The sequence below is a fragment of the Emiliania huxleyi genome (assembly GCF_000372725.1).
Source record: "Emiliania huxleyi CCMP1516 chromosome Unknown EMIHUscaffold_129, whole genome shotgun sequence".
NCBI lineage: Eukaryota > Haptophyta > Isochrysidales > Noelaerhabdaceae > Emiliania > Emiliania huxleyi.
The window spans coordinates 21,936-47,981 of NW_005201298.1; the positions used below are offsets into that span (position 1 = coordinate 21,936).

General features: G+C 66.7%; 6 protein-coding genes across 6 annotated transcripts; 1 reads left to right on the plus strand and 5 right to left on the minus strand.

The window, feature by feature from the left end:
- Window positions 1-1,356: 1,356 nt before the first annotated feature.
- Window positions 1,357-2,422, minus strand: EMIHUDRAFT_225928 (hypothetical protein; the record flags this gene model as incomplete). Its single annotated transcript, XM_005789356.1, has 3 exons — window positions 1,357-1,399; window positions 1,501-1,536; window positions 1,785-2,422. 3 exons carry the CDS (start codon window positions 2,420-2,422, stop codon window positions 1,357-1,359), a joined length of 717 nt encoding a protein of 238 aa, XP_005789413.1.
- Window positions 2,423-4,326: 1,904 nt separating this feature from the next.
- Window positions 4,327-5,384, minus strand: EMIHUDRAFT_440472 (hypothetical protein). Its single transcript, XM_005789357.1, has one exon. It carries the CDS (start codon window positions 5,370-5,372, stop codon window positions 4,392-4,394), a length of 981 nt encoding a protein of 326 aa, XP_005789414.1. The 5' UTR covers window positions 5,373-5,384; the 3' UTR covers window positions 4,327-4,391.
- Window positions 5,385-5,565: 181 nt separating this feature from the next.
- EMIHUDRAFT_362287 (hypothetical protein) lies at window positions 5,566-6,951 on the plus strand. Its single transcript, XM_005789358.1, has one exon. The coding sequence runs from the start codon at window positions 5,603-5,605 to the stop codon at window positions 6,890-6,892; it is 1,290 nt and encodes a 429-aa protein (XP_005789415.1). The 5' UTR covers window positions 5,566-5,602; the 3' UTR covers window positions 6,893-6,951.
- A 4,648-nt stretch (window positions 6,952-11,599) lies between these two features.
- On the minus strand, window positions 11,600-12,192 carry EMIHUDRAFT_225933 (hypothetical protein; the record flags this gene model as incomplete). The annotated part of the gene is made up of 2 exons (XM_005789359.1): window positions 11,600-11,806; window positions 12,034-12,192. The coding sequence occupies 2 exons, from the start codon at window positions 12,190-12,192 to the stop codon at window positions 11,600-11,602; spliced, it is 366 nt and encodes a 121-aa protein (XP_005789416.1).
- Window positions 12,193-15,117: 2,925 nt separating this feature from the next.
- On the minus strand, window positions 15,118-15,833 carry EMIHUDRAFT_362289 (hypothetical protein; the record flags this gene model as incomplete). The annotated part of the gene is made up of 3 exons (XM_005789360.1): window positions 15,739-15,833; window positions 15,343-15,663; window positions 15,118-15,263 (listed from the first exon to the last, which is right to left on the minus strand). Coding segments are annotated over exons 1-2 (310 nt in total), but the record flags the coding sequence as incomplete, so codon positions are not given.
- A 3,935-nt stretch (window positions 15,834-19,768) lies between these two features.
- EMIHUDRAFT_110008 (hypothetical protein) lies at window positions 19,769-24,998 on the minus strand (the record flags this gene model as incomplete). Its single annotated transcript, XM_005789361.1, has 10 exons — window positions 19,769-20,306; window positions 20,416-21,058; window positions 21,149-21,411; window positions 21,523-21,778; window positions 22,220-22,610; window positions 22,801-22,888; window positions 23,496-23,684; window positions 23,776-23,798; window positions 23,897-24,063; window positions 24,464-24,998. The coding sequence occupies 10 exons, from the start codon at window positions 24,996-24,998 to the stop codon at window positions 19,769-19,771; spliced, it is 3,093 nt and encodes a 1,030-aa protein (XP_005789418.1).
- Between the last annotated feature and the right edge of the window lie 1,048 nt (window positions 24,999-26,046).

A 26,046-nucleotide genomic window follows, 5' to 3' on the forward strand; every position in this document is an offset into this window, starting at 1 on the left:
GAGAGAGGGAGAGAGAGAGAGAGAGAGAGAGAGAGAGAGAGAGAGAGAGAGAGAGAGAGAGAGAGGGAGGGAGAGAGAGAGGGAGAGAGGGAGAGAGGCTGTGTTGGGGAGGGGGGGGGAGGGGGCGGGGGCAGCACCCTTGCGACATCGTACGCCGCCCGCAGCAGCGACGCCCACCCCTCCTCCTAGCTAACCAAACGGGCGCACTCGCTACCCCCTCCTACTACTTCAGCAGCGACGCCCGCCCCCCCTCCGAGAGCGCCTCGCCGACGCCCTTGGCAGCAGGCGAAGCGCGCTCTCCCGCCGCCACCTCGTCCGCCGCCGCCTCTCCCGCCCACGCCGCCGCCGCCGCCTCCGCCGCCGCCTCCGCCTCCGCCGCCTCCGCCGCCTCCGCCGCCACAGCCTCCGCCCCGGCCGGCCCCGCCGCCTCCGCCGCTCCGGCTTCCGGCACCAGAGGCGACGCCTCCACCGCCCCGCTGATTGAGACGCCGTCGGCTGCGCCGCCCGCGATAGAGCAGGCCTGAGGGGGGGGAAGGTGAGGGTGAGGGTGAGGGTGGAGGGTTATGGGTAGGGGTAGAGGTTGGGGTTGGGGGAGGGGCAGGGTGAGGGCTCTATGGCTGTGGGCAGGGTTGGGGTGATGGGGTGCGGCGAGGGGTGCGGAGAAGGGTCGTGGCTGCAAGCCTCGATGAGGGGAGACGCGCGCTCGACCCGCACGCCATGTCCGCCGCTGGCGCTGACACTGTTCTTGCGCAGCAGCGGCGCTGCCCCTGCGTGAGGGATACGCCGACATGGGGGCGGGAGGACGGTACACTGTGCAGCGTCTTCCGAGCGCCGCGTGAACAAGCGAGGGGCTGCGAGGACAGCGGAGTGCGGCGGAGTGAGTGATTTGTCCTCTCGAGCGCTGGCTGGGAGACAAGAGTGCGTGGTGGTCGGCTTGCTAGCGCGCTGCGCCGTCAAAGATGAGGAAGCCCGCCCCTCCCGCGCCGCTCACCTAAGACTCGTTGGCAGCTCATTCACTCGCGCATCAGCGACGGCGCGTCGAGGAGGATGGCCCGCCCCTCCCCCCGTCACTCACCGTGCACCCCTCCACCGTCGGGCCGCCTCCTCCTCCTCCTCCTCCTCCTCCTCCTCCTCCTCCTCCTCCGCCACCGCCATCTCCGCCGCCATCTCCGCCGCCGTCTCCTCCACCACCGCCGCCTCCGGCGCCGGCGTCACCTCCCGCCGCCCGCCCCGAGATTTGAATGCCCGCCTTTGCGCACCCCGCGACGGAGCAAGCGCGGACGATCGCCCCGCTGCCACAGTCGACGAGCATCATCCCCGCCGCCCTGTGGTTGGGTGACTCTATGATTAGATGCTCTAGAGCTCTACAGGAGGAGGTGACTCCATGTGAAAGGTGGCTCTATGGTGAGAAGGCCTGCCGCCCTCCACCGCGCTCTCCTCCACCAACAGCGAGCTGGCGCCGCGGGCGGCGATGGCGGCGCGGCGCGCCCCCCTCACAACCGTCTTGCGGACGGTCGCTGCGCCGCCTTCCCCAACCTGGACGCCACGCAGGAGTGATCTCGCGGACTCTCGAGTCCTCTCGGCTCCTCTCGCCTTCCCCAACCTGGACGCCGCTGCCGGCCGGGCTGTCGATGGTGCACTTCTCCAGAGTCGCGCGCGCCCCCGCGCGCACCGACACGGACGCGTGTCCCGCCCCGCCGCCGCCGCCGCCGCCCTCACCCCCGCCGCCGCCGCCGCCGCCCTCACCCCCGCCGCCGCCGGCTCTTTCTCCCGAGAGCTCGCACGCTCGCAGCGTGGCCGAGGCGGCCTTGCCGGAGAGGAGGAGGGCGCTCTCGCGGCAGCCGCGCACGGCCACGCCCTCGGCGGTCAGTGCGCAGCTCGAGAGCACGAGGAACCCGCAGCCGCCGCACCGGGCCAGCTCTCCGCCAGACACGCGCAGAGCGCCTCTCGCCGCGAGCACGGCGCCGTGCGAGGAGGGGGCCTCGAGGGTGCAGGCGGAGAGGGAGGCGGACGATCCGTGCACCAGCACCGCGGCGGAGAGCCGCGCCGCCGAGACTGCCACCAGCCGGCAGCCATCGATCGAGACGCCGTCTCCGGCGGCAGCGCCTCGGACCTCCAGTGCGTAGGCCGGAGCCTTGGGCGTGTCGATGGGCTGGCGAGCCTCGAGGTTTGCGACGCGCACGGCGCTTCCAGCGCAGACAATTGCGCTCCCGTCCGAGCCCTCGACCACCGTCGACCCGGCACCCTCACCGAGGAGCGAGACGCCGGCCGGCACGTGCAACGTGCCCTCGCGGTATGTCCCAGCGCCGAGTAGGACGGTCCCGCCGCCCAAGGTGGCGGCGGCGGTCAGCGCGGCGGCAGCGCTGGGGTACTCGGTCGCGTCGGCGCCACCATCAGGGCGGAGGCGCGCGGTCGGAGGCATGTGTGTTTGTGGCTTGGTTTTGGTTCACGTAACCAGGTATCTCGAGGTTCTCGAGGTGGATATCCTTTGGCCGCGTTGCGTAGCGAGGATTGGTGTAACCCGAGCCACGGAGGCGTGTTTTCTGGCGGCCGACCGTCAGTGCACGGAGTTGCCACTTCTCCGACTGCCCCGGCTAGTTCCCGAGGTCGTCGGGTGTGACCCCTTCGTCCCCCGAGACCTAGCGCGGGTGGGTTGGAGGGGGCTCGCCCCGTTCCTCCCCATCGGGCCGCGTGAGCGGCCTCGCCTCGCAGATTCGTTTCTCGCGCCTGGGTCAGGCGCGCGGGGCATCCCCCGGGTCGCTCGACCAGCGATCCGAAGAGTGGCCGCTATGCGAGGGAAAGAGCGGGGCCCACGGGGTACGCCTCCGTCCGGCCCCCTCCGAGGGGGGAAGGGAATTGTGGGGTCCCCACGGGCGCCTCAGTTCGGCCCTCCCGAGGGGGGGGAGGGGAGCAAGGGGGTGGGGGGATCGGGGCGGGGGGGGAGGGGTCTCGGTTTCGTGTGGCTAATGCTTGCCTTTCGGGGAGGGGCCTCGGTGACAGGCGAGCGCAGTTGCGCGCGCCCAACGTCTTCCCCTCCTCCCCAGAGGCAGCAAGTAGGCAGCGAGTGGAGCACTCGAGCGCCTAGTAGGTTTGCGAGATGGCGATGGGAATGGGCGATCGGGTGGTGGGCGAATGGGCAGGTGGGCGGGGCGGGCGGTCGGGGCGGGCGCGCGGGCGGGATGGGGGAACCAGGTATGGTGCACTGAGCGAAACACAACAAATGAATTCAACAAGAGCCATGAAAAGAGCCACATACCCTGAAAAATTCTTTTAAGATGCCAAAGAAGAAAGAAAACCGATCCGGTGGCCTGCTTCAGAGAGAGAGAGAGAGATTTTTAGCAATACCAAACAAATCTAACACTCACACGTCATTTGGGGCCTGGAGCCCTGTTCACGCGCGCGCGAGACGTGCAGACAGGGTTGCCAGGTGAGATCGAATGGCGCGGTTCACGCCTCGCACAACATTTGTTTTGTTGTGAAGAGTGGGCGCGCCACCCAAGAGCCTAGGTAGGTGCGGATCGGCAAGGCGCACGGGTCCAAGACTCGGGTCACATATTCGCTGCCCCCAGAGAGGGACGACGGATATCGGCGCGGCCCTAGCGTGGTGTGCGCCACGGTCCCCCAGGGCACCGTGGCGACGACCGTCGCCTCGGACTGGCTCGCGAACGAGCTGGCCGAGCACGGAGAGATTGATGCGGCATGCCGCGACAAATATGTCATGCACCTGATGACGGCCGCCGGCGCCTCGGCGCCGGCCGACGCCGTGTTCAGGTTCACGGCTGGCGAGGCGATGCAGACCGAGGACGACGACGAGGACACCGGCTCCGAGGAGTATTCCGACGACAAGGCGTCCGACTAGCTGGCTTCACCCATATCTTACCCTCTGCCCCCCCCTCCTGCTACCCCCCAGGCTAGATGTAGTCACAGATAGCCCCACACAGCCCCTTACCCCTTCACCCTCGCCTCGCTGCTTGGTGTTTCTGAACACGTAGACGACCACGCTGTGGGGGTTGTGTTATAGGAGTAGGAGTGGGGTGCAGGTTGTGCTCACCCACGGCACCGGGCCGGTGCTTGCACTTTGAATGCCGTGGGGCTCCTGCCCGTGTCCGGGCGTGGAGATGCGAGGGTCGCCCCCCCTTGCCCCACCACTTTGTGTGTGTGGAGCGACGTTTACCTTACCTTACCTTACCTTCGTTCAAAAAACGCCCGCCCGCCCGCCAACCCGAGGCGGCTCGGCCCCCCACTCACCCAGAGATCAAAAACGCTCGGCCCCTCGCGAGCATCTGAAACGCTGCCGTTTCTTTTTCCTTGGGCGAGGGCCTCACGCCCATCAGTCATCCCAATGGAGGCGCTCCCCCCGAACCCGCACCCATACCGAGGACAAGCGACAACTAGTACGCGGGCGCGAGCGTATAATTCGCAAATGGGACAAAGCCGGCAACGCTCGCGAGGCCTTGCAGCCGCGCGAGGTCGCACTTGCACGCGAGGCGGACCTCCTCAAGGCCGTTCTCGAGGGCGAGAGGGGCGGAGAGCAGTCGCCGGAGTGGGGTTGGGATTGCGCTTCCGTTGGGTAGGTACCACGCGTTCGGATCGGCTAGGTAGAGGGCCGCCTGCACCATCAAGCCGACGGCGGCAGTGGCACCGACGAGGACGCCTCGCCCCGCCGTGCCGCTCTCCACATGCGCGCGAAGGCTCGCGCTGAGAAGTGGCACGCTGTGCGCGACGAGCGACTGCGCCGCGAGCACGCATAGCGATGCGACTCGCACCGGGCGGACGTAGAGGAGCGCGAGGGCGAGAAACGTCGACACAGAGACACCGAGAAGGAGCGCGGCTGCCCATCGCCGACGGTAGCCTCTCATGCACGCGGAAGGCGCAGAGGCCGCTCCGCCTCCGGTCGGCGAAGACAACATCTCCGACACCTCCGATCGGCCGTCTGCCATCGGCTCCAATTCCTCTTGATATGCACCGCCGTTCTCCGCTCGTGGCAACAGCCCCTCGAGAATGCCACCTACCCGCCTTCCCATGTCGACGCCAACGGCGACTGCGGCAGCCGCCTCATTCCGCAGCACCGTTACTGCTGCAAAGCCACCCGAGTACAAGCCCGACATCACGGGCTGGTACGAGGCTGGGTCGAAGAGCGCGCGTCGCTGCCGCAGCACAGAGAGTCCCCGCTTCACCTCTCCCAGACCGGCAGACGAAAAGGCCTGGAAGACCGTCAGCGTGAGCGTGAACGAGGCTCCATAGCAGAGAATGATTGCGTCGATAACAAGAGGGGCACAGGAGAAAAGCTGGACCCAGTCTCGAGCCGCTCTCTCTCCCTTCTTTTGCGCGCTCGGCGACGACGCGAATGCGGGCTCGCGTGATTTCAGCATGTCGGAGCCGCGTCCTTTGGTCGATTTCGGCCTGTTTCGGCCGATATTTTGAAGAAAAAGGGGGATGTCTGTGAGCCCGAGAGCGATATGCCCTGTCCGCCTTGCGTTGTTTCATAACACGAAGGCTAAGCTCAGAAAAAAAGCAAACGTTTTCTCAGCACGATATCTCTTCCACGAGCCAATCCAAAGGACGCGGCGAGAAGCAGCGGAGGCGAGGGTTTTGGTGCGCCATGTGGGATAGCGTGAAGGCGATCAGCAACACACTCGCTTCGAGCGTCGAGCAGGTGGGAGGTGCTGTGCTGGACGGTGGCGCAGCCGTTACCGAGACAATGGCTGCTGTCGGCGAGCAGGTGGGCGGTGCTGTGCTCGATGTCGGCGAGCAAGTGGGCGGTGCTGTGCTCGATATCGGCGAGCAGGTGGGCGGTGCTGTGCTGGATGGCGGCGCGGCTATCGCGGGCACCTCATCATGGTTGGTCGATGAGGCAACGGATCACCTCGACAAAATGGCTCTCGGTCATCGCTGCGGCGGCACCTCCAATGTTCCGAGCGCGACTCTGTCGGCACAGCAAACCGGCTCCGCCGTCGCCACAGCCGCCGTCGCCACAGCCGCCGCCGCCACAGCCGCCGCCGCCGCTGCCACACCTTCCGACGGCGGTCGCAGTTTCGCCGCCTCGCGATACAAGACCCTGTACGAAGAGATGCCACGCGTGACCTATGCCTATGAGCTGCAGCGCGCGCTCCACAGCTTCGTGCGAGCCTGCGCCTCCCACCCGACGATGCGGGTTCCCGCGCCTGAGGGGGACGCGTTCTTCGGCCGGCTTCTAAACGAGGCTCTCGCCGCCGGTGGCGTGGCTGAGATACTCGACGAGGCAGCCCTGAGCAGGTTCGCAGTGCGCGTGTGGACCTCGCAGCAGCTCTGGGGCGGGCGCGAGTTCTGTTCTCTGCTAAACCAGGCCATTCGCGAGGACGGCACCCGCGCGCCCGCCACGCTGCGGCCTGCAGTGATACTCTGCCGCGCAATCAACGACGTGCTGTGCTGCGGCAATCGCAAATCGGGCGCCAGCGAGTGGCCCAGTGGCCCAGGCGCGCTGCCGCCGCTGCTCGGCCAGTGGGTGAGCGCCAGCTGGAGTTCGGAGGCAGACGCCACATTTCGAGGGGGTGCGCTGCCGGCGGAGCACGAGCCCTTCTTCACCGTCGGCAGGCGCTTTCGCACCTGCATGTTTGTCGCAACCTCCTTCGATGAGGCGGTCGCGCGGCAGTTTATGGCGCGCGCGCCCGCCGACATGCAGCCGGTGCTGTGGCGGGTGCGCTTCGACCCGGTGCGTCGCTGCAAGCACGTCAACTATGTCGGCGCGCTCTCGACGGCGAGCTCGCGCGAGGCGGAGTTCCTCTTTCCTCCCTATTCGGTGTTCTCCGTGCTGCGGCTCGAGCGGTCGCAGCGCCACCTCATGGTGGAGTTGCAGGCGGCCGTGGATAATTTGCACGAACCGATCGAGCTGCCGCTCGCGCCGTGGTCGTGAAGCTCGTTGCTCGTTGCACTAGTATGATTCGCTCTTTGACGATATTCGATATTACTACCAGCTACCTTTTGAACACACGGAGTCAGACCGATTCTCGCATCTCGGGAGTCGCGGGGGTGACGCCGAGCCGAGCGAGCGAGAGGCAGAGCGGGCGACCCTACTGACGAGCCGCGACACACACAGACAGACTCACAAACACGACAAAAACCGGCGCAAAAAGAACGCATCAGATAACACCAATCTATATGAACGTAACTTGTACTTGCGCACGAACTACGTAAATCGTGTCAACTCGCACGTTTAGCGTGTCGTCCGGCGCGAGGAGGGCGTTCCGGTGGCGCCGTCGTACGATGCCCTGCAAGTGCCTCAAGCATAATAACGCGAGTCGGCGTCGCCCCAATGCGCCCCTCAGCCATCTGTCCTCTGCCCGTGGTCAGACGGAAACCGGTAATGCAGAGGCGGCGGTATTCGTGGACTAGCTGCTCCCTCCCCATGCCCCGTACCTCCTCTAGCACGGCTTCATCTAGGGTCGTGCTTTCCAGGACTGCGCGGAGTGCCGCCTCGAGGGTCAGTGTGGTGTATGGACATTCGAGGGCGAGGTGGCGTGTCGTTTCAATTGCTCTCACGCCGCCCAGTGTAGGCCGCACAGGTCGCACAGCCCCTGTCGACGTGGCTTCTCTTACATCTTCGCGGCCCAACCGGTAGGCGGTAGCGCATCAGTCAACACTGAGTACGCCGTGTCCGACGTCGGTCGTGATAGGGACCTGTCGTGGATAGAGCGGAAGATAGACCGCGTTATCTCTCGTTCATCAGAGGCTGCGCTCTCGCCATTCCCCTCTCCCCCCCCGTCGCCGTCGCCATCGTTACTGTCGCCCTCGCCGTCACTTGGCTCATCTCTGCCTCCGTCCCCACCTACGTCGCTGCCGTCGGAGGGGCTCACTGCGGCGGTAAAGGCGTCCAGGAGTGGGCCAGCGACTGCCTCCTGCGCTAGTCACTCATCCTCCTCCTCTGAGCTACCTTTGTGCCCCCTTAGGGGCACCCCTCCTGCGCTGCGCGTATGGTCACCCCTCCCTTCCGCCCTGTTGTTTTGGATGCCCCGCTCCGAGAAAGCATGTCTCGCAGCTGCGAGAAAAGACCTTCTCGGGTCCGAGGGCAGCCTCAACTGGAGTAGGGAAATTTGGATTTTGGTCAAACGCCTGCTGGGGGCAGCTTCGCGGAAGTATTCCGGAAGCCAGATGATCCCACTTGTCAACAGCAGGCGCCAGCGCCAATCAAATCTCCCTAGTGATGTTGACAACGGGCAGTCGAGATGGGCAATCTGACCATGAGTCGTTCATCAGGGGATGAACTCCACGTAGTAGTTAATGGATTCCGATCGGCCAACCGTCTCGCGACAGAGCCACCGAAGAACAGTGGGAGGGCTTTACCGACCCGACTCGGCTAAGCCGTCGGTGCCCGCCGCCCCCGCACGCCCATAGGACGACGATGACGACAGCAGGAGCTCGGCGCGAGCCGATTTAACTCCCGCCCCATTGTTGTAAGGTGCGTATGGCTCGAACGTGAAGCGATGTAGTAGCTCGAATTGGCGTGAACACCGGCTTGCTGCGCGGCGGGTCAACCCCATTATGCGCAGTCATCCGGAATTCACCCAATCGTTGAGCTGAGTTGCCCCGACGGTAGGATGCCGTGTCAAGGCCCAGCTGGGCGCTAGGCGCCCTGCCGCACTGGCGCAGGGCGCGACGGCAGTGGCGGCGGTTTGTGCTGACGGCGGCAGCGCTTCGAAGCGGGAGCGACGGGCCACTGTCAGGACAAATCGTCGGGCGCCAGGCAAAATGCGGGCGCGCTGCCGCCGCGGCGCGAACGAGCCCGAGCGAGGCGCGCGCCAGCGCCGCTCGCCGAGCCGCCGTCGGCGGTAGCGGACCGCGCCAGAGACTGGCCGGCGAGCGAGCGCGGTCGACGAAGAGGTGAAGCGCTTGCGACAGCAGGATGAACTGGCGGGCCAGATCGTCGGGCGCCAGCTCGAGCGCCCCCAGCGTGTTAGCGAAGCGAAGCCAGCGTGCCATGGTTGCCGACGGCTCACCTATAGGTGTATATTACAGAGCCATCACCGAGGCTGGCTGGAATTTTAGAGCCATCACCTTGGGCTGGTCCGGTATTTGGGGGCCGGAGTCGTCACCCAGGTAGGAGCTCCGATGGAAGGTATTTTAAGGACAGTCACCCAGTCCGATGGAAGGTAGTTTATCGCCGTCACCCAGGCGCAGGATGCTTTACGCCGCATTCCCGGCGACCTTCCATGTGGGCCAGCTCCGTGGGCCAGCTCCGTGGGCCAGCCTCCGTGGGCCAGCTCCGTGGGCCAGCTCCGTGGGCCAGCTCCGGAAGGTAATCGTCTGCCCAAGGCGGTGCCTCTCTGCGTCCGTCGCGTTCGGCGCCGGTGCCAGTGAGCGTCCGCAGGTTCCTCGCGCGTCCGGCTGGCCGGTGCCGCGAGCGTCCCAAAGTGGTACCTTGCAGGCCCGGCTTCTAGGCGCCACAGCATTGGGCTTTAGGCGCCACAGCCTGACTGTGCAAGCTTCCGAGCAGACGGGTTTGGATGCTTTGCGCCGCATTCCTGGCGACCCGCCAAGAGCCTCCAGGGAGACGGCGGGTGGGTGGCTGAGCCGGCTCGGCTTCTAGGCGCCACAGCATTAGGCTTTAGGCGCCACAGCCTGAGCCCCGCCGGCGGTGAGGGTCCACCAGACGGGTACCAGCTGCCGGGGTGGCGACGGGGGGCACCGCCGCCAGGGCGGCGGGGCGCAGCGCAAAACCGCCACGCCGCCGCCGAGCATGCCGCAGCAGCGGACCGCGCCCAGCCTCTGGGCGCCACAGCATTGGGCTTTAGGCGCCCAGTCTGGGCCCCGCCGACGGTGAGGGGTCCGCCAGACGGGTGCCAGTTGCCGGGGCGGCGACGGGGTGCACTGCCGCCACGACCCGCCGAGATGCCTTGTCGCTATCAGGCGCAAAATCGCCACGCCGCCGCCGAGCATGCCGCAGCAGCGGACCGCGCCCAGCCTCTGGGCGCCACAGCATTAGGCTTTAGGCGCCACAGTCTGAGCCCCGCCGACGGTGAGAAGTCCACCAGGCGGGTGCCAGTCGCCGGGGCGGCGACGGGGTGCACTGCCGCCACGGCGGAGGGGCGCAACGCAAACCGCCACGCCGCTGCCGAGCGCGTCGTGACGGCCGACACGGCTCGGCTGGCAGCGCGCGTCGCAGAGGGCAAGAGGCGAGCGCGCCCCACCGCAGCGAGAGGCGCTGTCGGGCCCACCAGGACAGGCGCCGGGACAGCGACAGGGCGCACCGCCGCACGGCGGCGGAGCGCAACGCGAGCCGTCCTCGCTAAAGACCGCCGCCTCCGCGGAGTCAGGCAGCACCGACCCAAGCCCCGCGATGAAGGCGATCATCAGCAGCGTGCGGAGGAAGTCCTCGCTAAAGACCGCCGCCTCCGCGGAGTCAGGCAGCACCGACCCAAGCCCCGCGATGAAGGCGATCATCAGCAGCGTGCGGAGGAAGTCCTCGCTAAAGACCGCCGCCTCCGCGGAGTCAGGCAGCACCGACCCAAGCCCCGCGATGAAGGCGATCATCAGCAGCGTGCGGAGGAAGTCCTCGCTAAAGACCGCCGCCTCCGCGGAGTCAGGCAGCACCGACCCAAGCCCCGCGATGAAGGCGATCATCAGCAGCGTGCGACCACACCGCCGCTGAGCGCGTCGTGGCAGCCGAAGGCGCCGCGGCTCGGCTGGCGACGCAAAGGAAGAGGCGAGCGCGCTTCACCGGCGGCGAGAGGCGCTGCCGGGCCCAGCAAATATGTGCGCCAGGACAGCGACGGGGCGCACCGCCGCCACGGCGGCAGGGCGCAACACGGAGCTGCCACGCCGCCGCCGAGCACGTCGCGGCGGCGAGCCGCGCCGCGGCTCGGCCGGCAGCGCGCGCCGCCGAGGGGTGGAGGCGGGCGCGCCCCACCGGCTGCGGGAGGGAGGACTGTCAGGCCCAACAGGTGGGCGCCAAGACAGCAACGGGGCGTACCGCCGCCACGGCGGCGGAGCGCAACGCAAGCCGCCACGCCGCCGCCGTCGAACGCGCACTGGCACAAGATCGCGCCGCGGCCCAGCCGGCAGCGCGCGTCGCCGAAGGGGAGAGGCGAGCGCGCCCCACCGACGGTGAGTGGCGCTGTCGGGCCCACCAAAACAGGCGCTGGGACAGCGACAGGGCGCACCGCCGCAACGGCGGCGGAGCACAACGCGAGCCGCCACGCCGCTGCTGATCGCGTCGTGGCAGCCACAGGCGCCGCGGCTCGGCCGGCGCGCGTGTCGCCAAAGGAAGAGGCGAGCGCGCTTCACCGGCGGCGAGAGGCGCTGCCGGGCCCAGCAGATATGTGCGCCAGGACAGCGACGGGGCGCACCGCCGCCACGGTGGCAGGGCGCAACGCAGAGCTGCCACGCCGCCGCTGAGCACGCCGCGGCGGCGAGCCGCGCCGCGGCTCGGCCGGCAGCGCGCGTCGCCGAGGGGAGAAGGCGAGTGCGCCCCACCGACGGCGGGAGGAACTATCAGGCCTTAGGACAGTAACGGGGCGTACCGCCGCCACGGCGGCGGAGCGCAACGAGAGCCGCCACGCCGCCGCCGAGCACGCCGCGGGAAGCTCGAACGGCGTGTCGTGCATGGCGCGGCGGGACGGATGATTTAACGCCTCACCCAGGCGGGGACTGAGAGCAGTAGCGGGGCGCCGGGGGCGAGCAGGTAGAGGCGCTTATCCTCGACGCTGCGGCGGCCAGCGTCGCCGCGCAAGTAGGTCGCCGCATCGCGCGCCTCCTCCAGCCACTGCGGCCCCGCAACGTTGGGGGCGCAGAGCGAAGGGGGCAGCGCGCCCTCCAGCGCGAGCACGTAGTCCTTAAAATAGCTCGCCAGTAGTTGCGGGTTAGCACTCGGGGGGAGGCCGTACGCGGAGACAGCCGCTGGCGAGAAGGTAGGGCCGCGCGCGCAGCCGCCGCCGGCCTCGCCGCAGACGCCGCGGCGCTGGCTCGGCGAGGCGCCCCGCGCTGCGCATGAGCAGCATCCCCCGCCAGCGCGGCCGCGGCGGCGAGGCCCCCCACCGGGAGGAGATCGGGCTCTTTCACCTCCAGCGCCGCTGGCGACACATCGAGGCGGTCGATCGCCAGCTGTAGTGCAGCCGAAGAGGAGAAGGGGGCCGCGTCGAGGAGCCCGCACGTGAGCAGCTCGTTCAGGAAGCGAGCCCACGCGGTTCCGGTGAGAGCGAGGTCCAGCGGGCAGACCATCGGGGCGGGAGTACCGGCGGGGGGCGCCGCGTCCGAGGCGCAGCCGCCGGCCAAAGACGCGCAGCATCGCGTGGTGCGCAAGCTGCACGCGCGCTGCTCCGCTCGGCGCAGCCGCAACCGGCCCCTAGCGGAGGACGGCAGTAGCCACCACCAGCGGGTGGGCAGCGGGGCCCTGGACGGGGGCGTCGGGCCCCGCGTGGACGCAGTGCAGATCAATCGGCGGTACTGCCGCGGCCATCGCGCCCGACAGGGGCCGAGCGCGGCTCGCAGAAGCTCTCTTTATTCCCTAGTTCAAGCAAAGAAGGGGAGGGAGAGAGCGACGCGGCGAGCGCAGGCGGCGAGCGTGCACGTCGCCTGTGCGGCGTCTTGTTCACTCCCCTTTGAGCTACCTTTGTGCCCCCTTAGGGGCACCCCTCCTGCGCTGCGCGTATGGTCACCCCTCCCTTCCGCCCTGTTGTTTTGGATGCCCCGCTCCGAGAAAGCATGTCTCGCAGCTGCGAGAAAAGACCATTCTGTACATGTCTGGACGCTCCACAAACCCTATTGGGGACTCGGACGCGATGGATTACACGCTGCCAATACGGTATTCTACGGCTGCACTATTTGCTGCGGCTCGGCGGGGCGCCGCCGCACGAGGCGCGCCACCGCGATGCGGCGGCGGAGGAGCTGCCACCGCCGCTGGAGCGGTCCCGCATCGCAAGGCACGGCTCCCATGCTTGTTAGTATGAGGCGCAAGCTCACCGTGCGGTGCGCCGGAGCCGGGTAGAGCGGCACCGCCACCGTGTCGAAGAGCTTGTACGGCGGCTGCTGCAGCACCTGCGGCGTCTGCTGGAAAAAGTTGCGGAAAGGAACGCCGCCGCAGCTTGGCTCCTGTTCGTGGACCGGGGCGATGACGATGCCCCGGTCCATCGCCGCCTGCACGAGGCGCGCGACGGCGCCGCCGGCGTCCAGGAAGGTCTTATCGTTCAGGTAGAGCAGGAACACTACGTGCCCGGAGAGCGGGGCCGCGTTGACTCCCTCGAGCGCCTCCTCCGCATCGCGGATCGCGACCGCCTCGGCGCTGGCGGTAGAGCCGCGTCCCTCCCCCGCCGCCGTCTCGACCAGCTCCGCTACATTGGCGGCGCCCTCGTTGCCGCTGCACACGAGGATGGTGACGGGGCCGCTGAAGGCAACGGGGCCCGCCTGGCCGGGCACCATCACTCCGTCGGCGAGCTCGGCCGGGCGGCTCGCGTAGTAGGGAGAGTGGCGCAGCATGCGCAGCACGACAGCCTTGAGCGACACGAGCTGAAAGGCGTTCACCCGCACCCACACGATAGGCATCGCCTCCTCAAACACGCGCGCGAGCATCTCGTCTGGCCCGCGGTAGGAAGGGTAGCCAGGCGGAGCGACCTCGACGCAGTGCTCGCGGCACTCTGCCTTCAGCGCCTCGATCGAGGCGCCGCCCTTTCCTGTGTCTGCCTCAAAGATGGGGATGAAGGGCCGGTTCGAGCCGAGCGCCGCGTACAGCTCGCGGCGACAGTTGAAGCTCTTGAAGTATCCCGCGCTGAGGAAGACGAGAAAGGTCATCGCGTCCCTCACCGACTCCTCGAGCCTGCCCACGTCCTCGAGGTTGTCGACGTCGAGCCAGATCCGGACGCCGGGCAGTAGCAGCTGGAGTCGCCGCACGACGGTGTGGGTCTGGTCCTGGCCGGTTCCCCAGGCGTGCGAGATGAAGCCGTGAAAGTGGCACTCGGGGGACAACTCTAGGACTGGGGGGCGGCCGGAGCAGACGAGGCGGACGGTGGGCATGCGGACGGCGCTGATTGTCTTGAAGAGGACGACGAGCAGCGACGCGATGAGCATTGCGGCGGCGAGCACGATGACAAACTCGCTCGCGCCGCGCGCGCTGTCGAGGCCCACGAGGGTCTTGCACATGTCCTCGTAAGCGGCGCTCTCGCACAGCTGAATCACCGTGCCGGAGGTGAAGCAACAGGCGAGCAACATATTGGCGGTGCACGCGAGGTAAAGGTCGTCGTCGCGCTTGAAGGGACGGGTGAGGGCGAGGACGGCGAGGTAGAGGGCCGAGACGACAGACGCGATGAAGAGGCGGAGGATCTTGCTCGAGCCGTCGTCTGTCTGGATGAAGAGCACCAGCGAAGCGAGGAAGAGCTTGCGGCCCAGATCGACGACCTCCCAGAAGAGGAAACGCGGGTCGTAGTCGCGCCAGAGGAAGCGGCAAGCTCGTGCCGTGGCCATGACTCGCTGCGCCCGCACCTCGGAGCGGATCGAGAGCAGGAGCGCCAGGAAGGCTAGCGGCACGAGCACCGGCCAGAGCACGAAGAACGCCCAGAAGTAGGCGTCGAGGCCGCTGTACTCGTCGTCGTCGGCGCTGCAGAGCACGTCGAGGTCGGCCACGAGGTAGCTGCGCCTCTCCCCGGTAAAGAGGTTGATGTCAAACGACTCGCACTGCTTCGCCTTGAAGATGGAGCGAGAGACGGAGGGCAGCACGAGGTAGGCAACGAGGATGGCCCAGTAGATCAGGCGGCGCAGCGTAGCGCGGACGACGTCGCGACGGAGGCTGTCGGCGCAACCAGACAGAGTCGGCGTCGCCCTACGCGTCGAACGCGGGATGGGGTCACAGAGTGGGTCGGCAGACGCCGGCGCGCACAATGCCAGGCGCTCGCCGCCGGGGCGGGCTCCTCCTTCGGAAACTCCTTGATCGACGGCAGCGGCGCGCCGCCGGCCTCCGCCGGCTTGAGGGCCGTGGCGACCTTGGTGGCCGGCTTGAGCGACGGGTCGTTCTTGATGGCGCCGGTCTCGTCAACGGAGGCCTCCGCGCCAGACTCTGCCGCAGGGATGTCCTTCTTGAGGGCGCCCTTGACGGCGCCGGTGGGGGCCGTCGGTGGGCCGGTCGGGGGCGTAAACTTGGACCAGAAAACGGCGGGCGGGCACGGAGCGTGGGTGGCGAACATGGCCTTGGCCTTGTCCGAGTTGACCGCGCCCGCGGCCTTTTCCGCGGCCGGGTCCTTCTTGAGGACGCCCTCCGGGCCAGACTTTGCCACGGAGATGTTGACGTTCTTGACGCCGCACGCCTGTGGGCGAGGGAGAGTACAGTACGCGCAGGCTTTCGGAGACGGGAGAGGATCATAATCCTGGTGTGCGCACGCGCACCTTGGCTCCGGGGAGCGAAGGCGACACCGACGCGGAGATGACGAGCGTGACGCGGCCGTCGTCAGCCGGCACGATTCCGACCTTCGCGGAGGACGTCATCGGCGAAAACTCGCCCTTGACGTTGCCGCCGCCCGCGTCAACGCCGTCCTTGAGCGGGACAGGCTCGCCCTCGGACGGGACGTTGCCGGTGCCGGTGCTGGCGGTGCCGGTGCCGCCGGTGCCGGTGTCGATGCCATCCTTGAGCGAGACGGGCTCGGAGGGGATGCCGACGGCGTTGCCTCCGCCGGAGTCGATGGCGGTCGTGTTGTCTGCCAGAGACGCCTGTCAGCCACAGAACGCGAGAGGCTAGTCTTGCGTGCATACCCCCTCCCTGAGCCAGTGCAAATTAACGCACACCTGCTTGTCAGCAAGCGGCGGCGGAGGAGAGAGCTTGAGCACAAGCTTGTCACCGGCGGCCGGCACGAGCTCGAGTTTGAGCATGTTGATCGAATTCCTGCAGAGAGTCAAGAAGCGGTTGAAGGTGGTGCTCGAGTGGCCCTAGCGGCTGCGGACACAGAGTGGCTAGAGAGCGTGGGCGGGGGGAGTGGTGTGGTGTGGTGTGGTGTGGTGTAGGGGTGTGGGGAGGGGTGGGCTGGGCTGGGTTATAAAGGCGATGGAGAAAATCTCGGGCAATCTCGGGCGACCTGGCCTAAAAAGACAGAAAGAAAATCAACGCGCCCGCGTGCCGCAGCAGGAGAGGAGACTAACGGGCTTCTTGACTTGACCGGGAAGGTTCGAGCCTGAGAGAGTAGAGCTGCGCCTACGGGCAGCACGCCTCGGCGTTAGCGTCGCGACGACCGGCACACTCTCTCGTGTCCTCGGCGCTCGGACTGGAGCCGGGCAGCGATTGGCAAGCGAGCGGGCTGCGTCGCTCTCTCGCCGGAAAAGAGTGGGGGCAATCGGGCGGGTTCGCTCGGTTTAAGGGTGGGGAACGAGCGGCAGCGGCCGCGTCTCGCGGCTCCTCGATGGCAGCAGCCTCACCTGCGAACGGGAGGTGGCAGGCATTGTGAGGCCGAGAGGGGCGTAGCAGATTACGCTCGTGCCCCAAGCGAAGCGCATCGCATGGTGGGAGCGGAGAGGGAGCGGCGGGTTGCGCGAGCAGGAGGCGTCGCGCCGCTCGGGCGTGCAGCTCCCCGCGGCCATATGTGCGTCGACGCAAGCGCGAGCGGAACGGGAAAGGCGAGGGACCTGCGAGGGACCTGTGGCGTCGAGGGGAATGTGACGCGCGCTTTTGGATATCTATATGATAGCCAGCCTCGATCAAAAAGAGCGCCTTCGGCACTACTCTCTCGAGGTCTCGCGGATCTTATAAATCAGCCGAACGGCCACAGAAGGTTCACCGACACCAGGGAGAGAACGGGAGCCTCCAAGAAAAGAATTTTACAACAAAACTCCCCCTTCGCTGGGAATGTGGGGATTTATCTCGGCTTATGGGAAATGCTTATGCATCCTTTCGCCAGGGGAATATGGGGAACATCTCATGTTCACACTGTCGTCTGTGGCTGCAAACTGTGGCCGCGAAACCAAACAAAACCCTGGCCTCCTCACAGATTTTCGGCACGACGTACAGCGTCAGCGAAAATCAATTGGTGGACCCTGACGGCTCCTCACCGAGATAGCCGGCTCTCGGCGTCTCCGACACACACCTATGATCGAGTGTTTTTTCATATCAACGCGAATGGAAATTCTTCTCTTGCGCACCAGTCCCGTGCCAGTGTGTCCGTGCGAGGGAGCTTTGTTGTAAAATTCTTTTGCTGTGTGTTAGAGTGCCGGCTCGCGGCTGCCGGGGTGTCTAAACACGGCGCAAGGCCCATGAGCCATCCCAAGCTGCAGAAACGAGCTTTAGGCACTGAGATTATAGTGCGCGTGAGTGAGCTCATTATGGTGCGCGCGGAGCGCGCTGGTGCTACTCGGACATACGCGCGGAGCGCGCTAGCTAGACACACGCGCGGAGCGCGCCGGCTAGGTACCGCGGAGCAAGCAAATCAACGCAACCGTTCCTTCGAATGCTGACGCCGCAAGTCGTTGCCGCCGGTTGCCAAAGTGCGCCTGGATTGCTCAGCAGCACAAGCTCCACGGAGCCAGCGAGCGCCGAGCGACATTGCCTTGACTGAGCCGGACTGGGACATGTCGGCGGGCAAACTTGTAAAATGGTTCCGATAGCCGAGGTAGCTCCGGCGGACGTGAGAGCACGGCCTGACGATCAAGCACGAGAGCGACGAACGGAGGCGCAGATAACTGGCGGTGAACTCACTACCGAGAGGGCCTCAGGCTCGGACTGGACACCAACGCGGTATGGGTGGACGCTGGACAGATGATGACGAGCGTGCCGAGCATGAGGCCGAGCTGGGAGCTGGTGTTGAGGGGGACGTGTAAATACACTCGGAATTCTCACTTTGGGACACGGGTGGTGGGGGTCCCGGGTGGTGGTAAAAAAGAAAGAAAGAAAACAGACAACCCAAGGTAGCGATGGGAGCACGGCACGCCGCCACCACACAGGGATTTTAAGGAGAGGGGTGTGGTGCGCTAGCCGTCGCCCACCCTTGGGCGTCCGCCTCTTCCTATCTCTCTTCGCAGTCCCTCGCCGATTCTCGCTGCAACCTTCATGCCACCTCGCGGTCGCCCCCTTCTCGTCGTGCTCTCCCTTGTCGCTTCTTCCTCTGTCGCGTCGCTCTCCTCTGCCTCGTTCTGCGACGCCGCCGCCGCCTGCCGGACGGTCCCTTGTTCTCGCGGCTTCTTTCGCCTTTCGGCGCAGCTCCGCCCTCCTTGCTGCATATGCTGGCCCCTCGAGTCTATCGAGCTCTCCTCGAGCAAGGACGAGTCTTCTGACGCCCACTGCTATCATTTGCTGCCCAGTCATGTGGTTGCTCAGGTCCACTCTCTCTTCGAACACTTGAGCCTTCACGGATGATGCCGGCGCTGGGGTCCCCTTCGGGTGCATCGTGACAGCTGACAGCGGGATTTCCACTGGTTCGTCCTCCTCGGAGTCGTCTTCCCCGGCTTCCTTCCGCTCGGCTCTACGTTCGGTACGTTCGGCGTGGCTCACCCTCCATGCCGTGAACAGGCGCTTTATCCACCCTATATTCTTCTCTCGTTCCTCTGCCCGTGCCTTGGTCTTGTCGTTGTTTCGCACCCATGTCTGTATGGCAATCGAGGCTGCCTTCCCCACTACCTGTAGTTCACTCGTCACCTCTCCCGCGAGCTCCCTTCTCTTTCTTTCGGGTATGGAGTCCGTGAGTGCGGGTAGCGTGCAGGCAATCACGGGCGCTATTTTGTCGTACTCCTCTTCGGCGAGCGCTCCGAATCTAGACCCTATTGCCTTTAAGGAGGCTGCCACGCGTGGGGAGACCTCGTTGTGGTCCTGAAGCCGATGTTGCCGTGGAGGGGCCAGGAAAAGACCGATCTCGTGAACGCGAGATGTCGCAAAGAGAAAAATGAAAAAGACGGGCGCCCCCCGCCCCTGCCACCCTCGGCGTGTGCCCCTATCAGTGTGCCTGTGGTAGACAGGACCAAGCAAGTGGGTGGCGAAGGCGCGCGTCGCTGGGAGCTCAGAGCCGCGTCCCCTGCTCGCCACCCCGACGCTCAAGGCGCCCGAGTCGAACGACAGGCGGCACGCGAAGACTGTTGCAATCCCGCCGATCCTGGAGAGATGACCGGTTGTTTTTTTCTTCTTTTTTCTAGTCCCGTGCCCAGTGATGCGCAGACAGTACTTCTCTTCACAACAAAAACAAACTTTGGCGAGCCAACGCAGCTTACACACGTCGCGGCAGTCGAGGTGTCCACCGCCTCTTACCCCAGTTGCACCGCGCGCGCAGCGCGGCGCCCGCGAGTCGCGCGACGTCCGACGACAACAGAGTCTTCCGTAGCCCGCAGCGCGAACTCGGAGCCTAGCGCAGCGCGAACTCGCCGTCTGAGCCTAGCGCAGCGCGAACTCGCTGTCTGAGCCTAGCGCAGCGCGGACTCGCTCCTGTTCATAGCTGCGCAACCCTAGCCCGGCTCCATGTTTTCTTTTTGCGCAGCGGCGCCGCCAGACGCCCGCCCCGGCGGTGAACGAGCGGAGCGAAGTGAACCGCCGGGGCGGGCGCCTGGCGGCTCCGCGGAGCGCCTTTGGCTCGGCGCGGGCGGGGGGGCGAGTATAAAAAGAAATCGAAGAGGCGCTCTCAAAGAAATTTAGTGCGGCCCGACTAACACAACCTTTAGGAACACCATTTTGCGGTCCTGAGCGGCCGTCTCGGAACGGTACAAGCAACGGTACGGGAGTTGCCCGGGCGGCAATGCTGCTCGCAACCCTAGACGTAGCCGACTAAACAACAATCCGAGCCTACGGCACCCCGGGCTCGTGATACCGCACCGCCCACGGGACCGACCCACACTGGGTTGCTTCCGATCAAATGAACTGGCGGCTGTCGGGGGAAAGAGCGGCCTCCATCTCGGCGGCTTGGCGCATGAGCTGCCGCTGCTCGAGGGCGCTGATCCCCTCCTCATACGGCCCGTCGTAAGAGCCGCTGCTCTTCCTGCTCCCCCACACCGGCGGTGTGGTCATGTCGCCGGCCGCAGCCGCAAGCGGCGTCTCTGGCGCGGGAGGCTCTCCCCTCCCCAGCCGGCGCGGTGTCGGGTCGGGCGCCTGCCGGCGCTGCTCGACAAGCTCGACACCGCGCGGGAGCTCGGGCGTGCAGTCGGCCTCGGCGAGCCGCGCGTTGACGGCCGCCTCGATGTCGCCGAGCTTGCCCTTTGCTGCGCGGATGGCCGCGTCGTGCCGCTCCTCAGCGGCGGCCGCGCGCCGCAGCGGCGCCTGCTCCTCCCCAGGCATGTCCCCAGGCTCCTCCGGCAGCTGCACCGCCGACTGCCGCGCGTCGCGAGCCTTGTCGCGAGCGCGCTGCGCGAGGAAGGCGGCGCGCGCCTCCGCGTGCGCCACCCACTGCGGCCTGCGCGGGACGAGCCACTTGAAGAGGACCTTGGCGAGGAGGACTGCGTGCTCGAGCGCCACGAGGAGCACGATGGTCGTGTACCAGACGGTGTACCTGCCCACACGACCTCACGCGTGAAGAGTCTCCACTCACAGCGCGACCGCCGTGTGCACGGGACGGCGTGTGCCGCCGCTCGCCGCAGAGCGAGCAGAGCCGCGCGTCGTAATGCGGGTCGGCCGGGTCGCAGAGCAGGTCCGCGAAGGGCTGCGAGCGGTAGGCGAGTGCGTCGAGGTACTCCGAGGCGGGCAGCCACGGCACCGACCCAACCTCCGCGAAGCAGAGCCTGTAGTTACTGCGGCACCGGTCGTCGTGCCAGGAGATGTTGAAACCGGACCAGACGCCAAAGGGAGTCATCGCCTCCGGCTCGTTGGGCGGCGCAACCTCGCACGCGGCGTCGTCGCGGTCGGCGACGATCGGCGTCACGATGTAGTCGCGGAACGTCCACGACGTCGCGAGCAGCAGCACGTTGACCACGATGGCGAGCCACGAGAGGAGCTCCATCATCTGCTGCCACGAGCCCGCGTCCTTGGCGCCGAGGTAGCGCGGCCGCCGCACCTCGAAGCCGAGCTTGTGCGCGTCGACGCGCAGCTCCACGAAGTTGGCCAGCATCGCGCAGAAGGAGGCGAGCGGGAAGCAGGCCGAGAAGAGGGCGATGTACCCGAACTGGACCACTACTCGGAGAAGGTGCCGTCGAAAGGGCGCATCGAGACCTGCGCCAGCGCGGGAGGGGGGGGGGGGGGGGTGCAGGCTTCGGTGGGCAGAGGGCTGGGGCGGCGGGCCGACGGCGGGGGAGAGGAGACTTGCCTGCCGCTCGATCGCGTAGCGGAACTCCATTTCCTGCGACGCGTGCCGGACGGCACTCGCGATGCGGTTGACACTCGGCTCCTCGGCTTGCCCGCCCGCCAACACCGCCCGAGGTGTGCCCTCGTTGCTCGTGGCGAGGGACGGCGGCGGCGGCGGGCGGGCCCCCCTTTGGACCTTTGCCGGCGCCGATTCCGCCAGCTTCGTCCACTGCCTCTCGAGAGCTCGAGCGCGCCGCCAGAGGTTGAGCCAGCGGACGAGCCTGCAGACAGCGCGTGTGGCGGGTCGGAGGGCCGTGGTGGGTGGACACACCCCCGCGGAAGGCGGGGCGGAGGGGAGCCGTGGCAGGAAGACTTGCAGCGGCAGCTCGTACAGCGGCTTCAAGATCATGAAGCATAGCATTGTCACGCGGAGCTCGGACCAGCAGTCGTCGCGCACAAAGATGAAGTCCTCGCCCCCGCCGTCCCCGCCGGCGCTGCAGCGCGATCCGGCGCTCATCGAGGCCCACCAGTCCCTGCCTCGGGCGCCACAGGTGTCCGCATACGGTTCGCCGTACGGGTCGGTGTACCCCCACCCGCCAAAGAGCGTCAGCGAGTTCGGCTTCGCGAACGCGACGTAGACGAGCGGGCCTGCTAGTCACAGGAACCTTCTAGGAACCTTCTAGGAACCTTCTCTAGCAGACGAGCGGGCCTGCTAGTCACAATGCTTTGGAGTCTGTGGACACGGCCTCGGGTGGAGCCCCCGTCCTCGACAGGCGGGCCGTAAGAGTTGATGCACTCGAAGAGGAGGTTCTAGGAAGTGTCTAGGAAGTGTCGAGGAAGTGTCCAGGAAGTGTCCAGGAAGTGTCTAGGAAGTCGCGGGCCGTAAGAGTTGATGCACTGGAAGAGGAAGGACTTTCGGATGAGCGCGTCCTCGTACTCTGAGGCCGGGCGAGGGGGTGTGGCGCTCTGAGGGCGGGGGTGTGGAGCGCCGGCTGAGGCCGCCGGGGGACGGCGGGGGCGGGGGGGGGGGGGGGGGGCCAAACGGGAGGTTCTCCCCCTTTGAGGGCCCCTAGGGGCGGGGAGGGGCACCGGTGTCTGTCCTGTGGTACTCGAGGCCGTTCAGACAGGCTGCGAGCCGCTTGTACAGCGCGTTCATCACCGAGATCCAGACGGTGTTGAGCGCCGCGCCGATGAAGGGACCCCATTGCGAGTTGAGGTAGGTGTTGCCTTCGAACTGTTTCCCCAGCCGGAGCAGCGCGCGGAACGAGAAAATGGAGAGCATCACCGCGACGGTGGTGGCGGCGACGAGCAGCAGCACCGGCGCGCCGACGCAGAAGAAGACGCAGAGCCGCCGCCACGGCGAGAGGACGAGCATCTCCTCGCCGGCGGGGTGCGGCACGAAGCGGCGGACGCGCGACGTGCCGCCCCCGGCCATGTAGAAGCCCCGCTGCTTGGTGATGGACTTCATGCGGTGGAAGGCCTGCAGGCGCTCGCGGGCCATGAGTGTGAGTGAGGGCTCCCACTGCTGCCCCCCTGACTATTGCACTTTTGTCTGTGTGGCGATGCCTTTCCCTGAGAACGCACACTCCGCCTCGTGTGCAATACCCCCTGTGTTCCGCGAGTGCGTGTGCCCCGTCTTCCGTGCTAGGACATGTGTAACACTGACTGACTGGCTGGAAGGCCTGGACGAAGCGCGGCCGCGGCGCCTCGTCGCGCTCAAAGTTGAGCACGTCCCACTGGAAGGCGAGCGTGTGCTGCCTAGAAGGTTCCTAGAAGGTTCCTAGAAGGTTCCTATAGAAGGTTCCTAGAAGGCACAGCACTGGAAGGCGAGCGTGTGCTGCCTGCGAGCCCACAGCGTGCCTGCGGGGGGGGCATCTCCCTCGAGAGTCAGCTCTCTCGGGAGACAGAGGAGCATCGGCTCGCTCGCCTGCCCCCCACGTCAATGTGCAAGGGAGGGAGAGCGCCGGCCGCGGGAGACTGCGCGCGCGCCTCGGAGGGTCGCCCACAGCGCGATGACGACGGAGGAGAGGGGGAGAGTGAAGGCGGATTTGGTCGTGCACGTCTCCGCGAGGAAAGAGGTGCGGTCCTATACGTAGCACAGGCAGCCGTCACTCCAAGGTCTGGCCTGCTCCACCTCTGCACACGTCTCCACACAGAGGAAGGAGGTGCTGCGCTGGAATCAAGGGGGCGCCTACTACTACTCTTGTGTGTCTCGCGCCTTGCGTGTGTGTGTGGGGGGAGCGGGAAGGAGGAACCGCTTTCCAAGAGCGCCACTCTTGGAGCGCCGCCAAAACCACCCAGAGCGCTGCAAGCAGCGCCGGGGGCAATGACGGCTTACCGCCCAGCCAGCCCCCCCTCGGCACACCCCCGGCAGCCACAATGTGTGACGGTGCTACTACTAGGGGTGCGCTCCTCGTCGCCCGGGCAGAGGGCGGGCTCGGGCGGCGAGAGCGCCGCCGAGCCGAGGAAGTCGCACCCGTCGAAGAGGTAGATGCCCTCGAGCGCGAGGGACCCCCACATCAGCAGCCACAGCCAGCCGGTGTAGTGGTCGAGCCTGAGGGGGACACACGGCGCCATGATGCACCTCAGAAGATACACCCCCCATCTCTCCACACACACAATCTGAGCGGGCGCCGCTCTCTCACCAGCCGAAGTAGAAGGCGATCTTCTCGCCGTAGTGTCTAGGAAGTGTCAAGGAAGTGTCTAGGAAGTGTCTACTCACCAGCCGAAGTAGAAGGCGATCTTCTCGCCGTAGTAGTCGCGCACGCGGTGCAGCGGCATCTGGCAGAGGCCGAGGTCCGGAAACAGGCGGCGGCGGGTGCGCAGGACGCCGCCGCGCCAGGGCCAGATGCGGATGCTCTGCAGGGCGAAGCCGCGGTGGAGGCTGCGGCGCTCCTTGGCGTCGTGGAGAGGGAGGTAGGCGGTGAGGACGCCTGGCGGAGAGGGAGGGGGTGGGTGGGTGGAGGGGTGCGCGCGCGCCGCGAGCGCGCGAGCGAGCGCCGCGCGTGCGTGCGTGCGTGCGTGCGTGCGTGCGTGCGTGCGTGTGCGCGCGCGTGCGTGTTTACGTGCGTGCGTGCGTGCGTGCGTGCGTGCGCATGCGTGCGTGCGTGCGTGCGTGCGTGCGTGCGTGCGTGCGTGCGTGCGTGCGTGCGTGCGTGCGCATGCGTGTGTGCGTGCGTGTGGGTGCGCGTGGGCGTGCGTGCGTGCGTGTGTGTGAGTGTGTGTGCGTGCGTGCGTGTGGTGCGTGTGTGGGTGGGTGCAGTGCTTGGCGGTGTGTGAAAGGCCGCTCGCCCTTTCGCACGAGCTCGTCCAGGTTGAGCTCCGCCCCTCCACGATCGGCCGTCGCCTCCACCATCGAAAAGATGAGTCGCTGCCGCTCGAGCGAGGAGAAGAGGCGGCCTTGCTTGAGGGCGAACTGCTCGCGCCGCCGTCGCGTGAAGCCGCGATAGGCGGGCTGGCCGCGCTGGTGGTCCGTCTCCGACTTGGCCTCGTCGAGCAGCAGCATATCCATCTCGAGCCGCTCCGCCTCGCGCTCAAGCCTCTCTAGCGGAGCCGTGATCATGAGCAGGAGCCGCGAGCCGGTGCCCTTTGCGGCGACGGGCTGGAGACCGATCCGCTTGAGGGACTGGATGAGTTCATCGAGACCGGCAGCGAGGGTCCCGCTCGTGCCGCTCGGGTGAATGAGGACGAGGTCCGCCTCGAGGCCCGCCGCGGCCGCAGTGGCTGCCTCGGCCTCGAGCGAGACGGAGGCGGGTGCCTTGAGCTCGGACTCGCCGTGGAACGCCTCTTGGACTACGATCGCGAATTCCTCAGACAGCCTCCGTAGGTTGGCGCGCCGAGAGACCGGGATCGGCGTGTTCATGGACATGCCTGCAGCGGCGGTTGTACGAGCCTGCAGCAGGGCCTTCGAGACTCCAGATCCCTACAAGCTCGAAATCAAAACCCCCACGATTTTCAGCCGCCGTTCACGGCCTCCGAGGACATTAGTTCGGGATTTGGGGGTTCGAAAGACGGGCTGCGCGCCCCCTGACCGCGTTTGATATGGGCCTCTTCGGCAAGACCAAGAAGAAAGGGCTGCCGCCCAAGCTCGGCAAGAAGTCGGAGACGTCCTCCTCCGTCTCCGATCCCCCTTCCGTCGCCTCGACGCCGCCTCCTTGCTATGGAGCTCATCAAAAAAACGGTTCAGTTTTCAAAGGCAAAAACGCCAGCCTACGCCCTCCCCTCACACTGACACTTCTCCCTTATTCCCAACTTTACGTTGCGCACCCACGTCTCCCAGCGAGCTAGGATCTCCGCTTTTTCTCCCCTAGTCATCCGCCCGCGCCGCGCGCCTCTATGGGCGTCTAGTGCAGCCACTGACAGAACTATTCCCGACGGAGCTCGGAGGAGTGGTCGATGTCTCGCCTGAAGTCGGGTGGGCTCGCCTAGGGGAGGGGTGTGTGTGAGGTGGTGGAATGGTAAGGTTTCAGGCCACGGGGGTGGGGGATTTGGGGGATGAGTCAGGAGCCAGCAGCCTTCCTACTGGTCCTGAGTTCACAGCTCCTCCGCCCGACGGGGTGGTCCCTTGGATTCGGGCCCCGCTCCCTTTTCCTGCGCCTGGTCTGTCCCTGTCATGCGTGTGTTGCGAGATGCAGAGCTGGTTAGCTGGAGCACAGAGCTGGTTTTGGGGCACTGTGGTTAGGCTGGAGAGCTTGTTAGGCTGGGGCACAGAGCTGGTTGGGCTGGAGCACGGAGCTGGTTAGGCTGGAGCGGGGGCGGCGGCGGCCGGCGAGGGCATCGCAAGCAGGCGAGAGGCGGCCGCGGGGCGTCGAGTGGCGCGACAGGAGGGTAGGCTGGCCGTGGGGGGGCGCCGCATGGCCTCGGCAAATGAGTGAGTTTCCAGCTGGAGTTTCAATGGTTTATGAGGGGCCAGTATT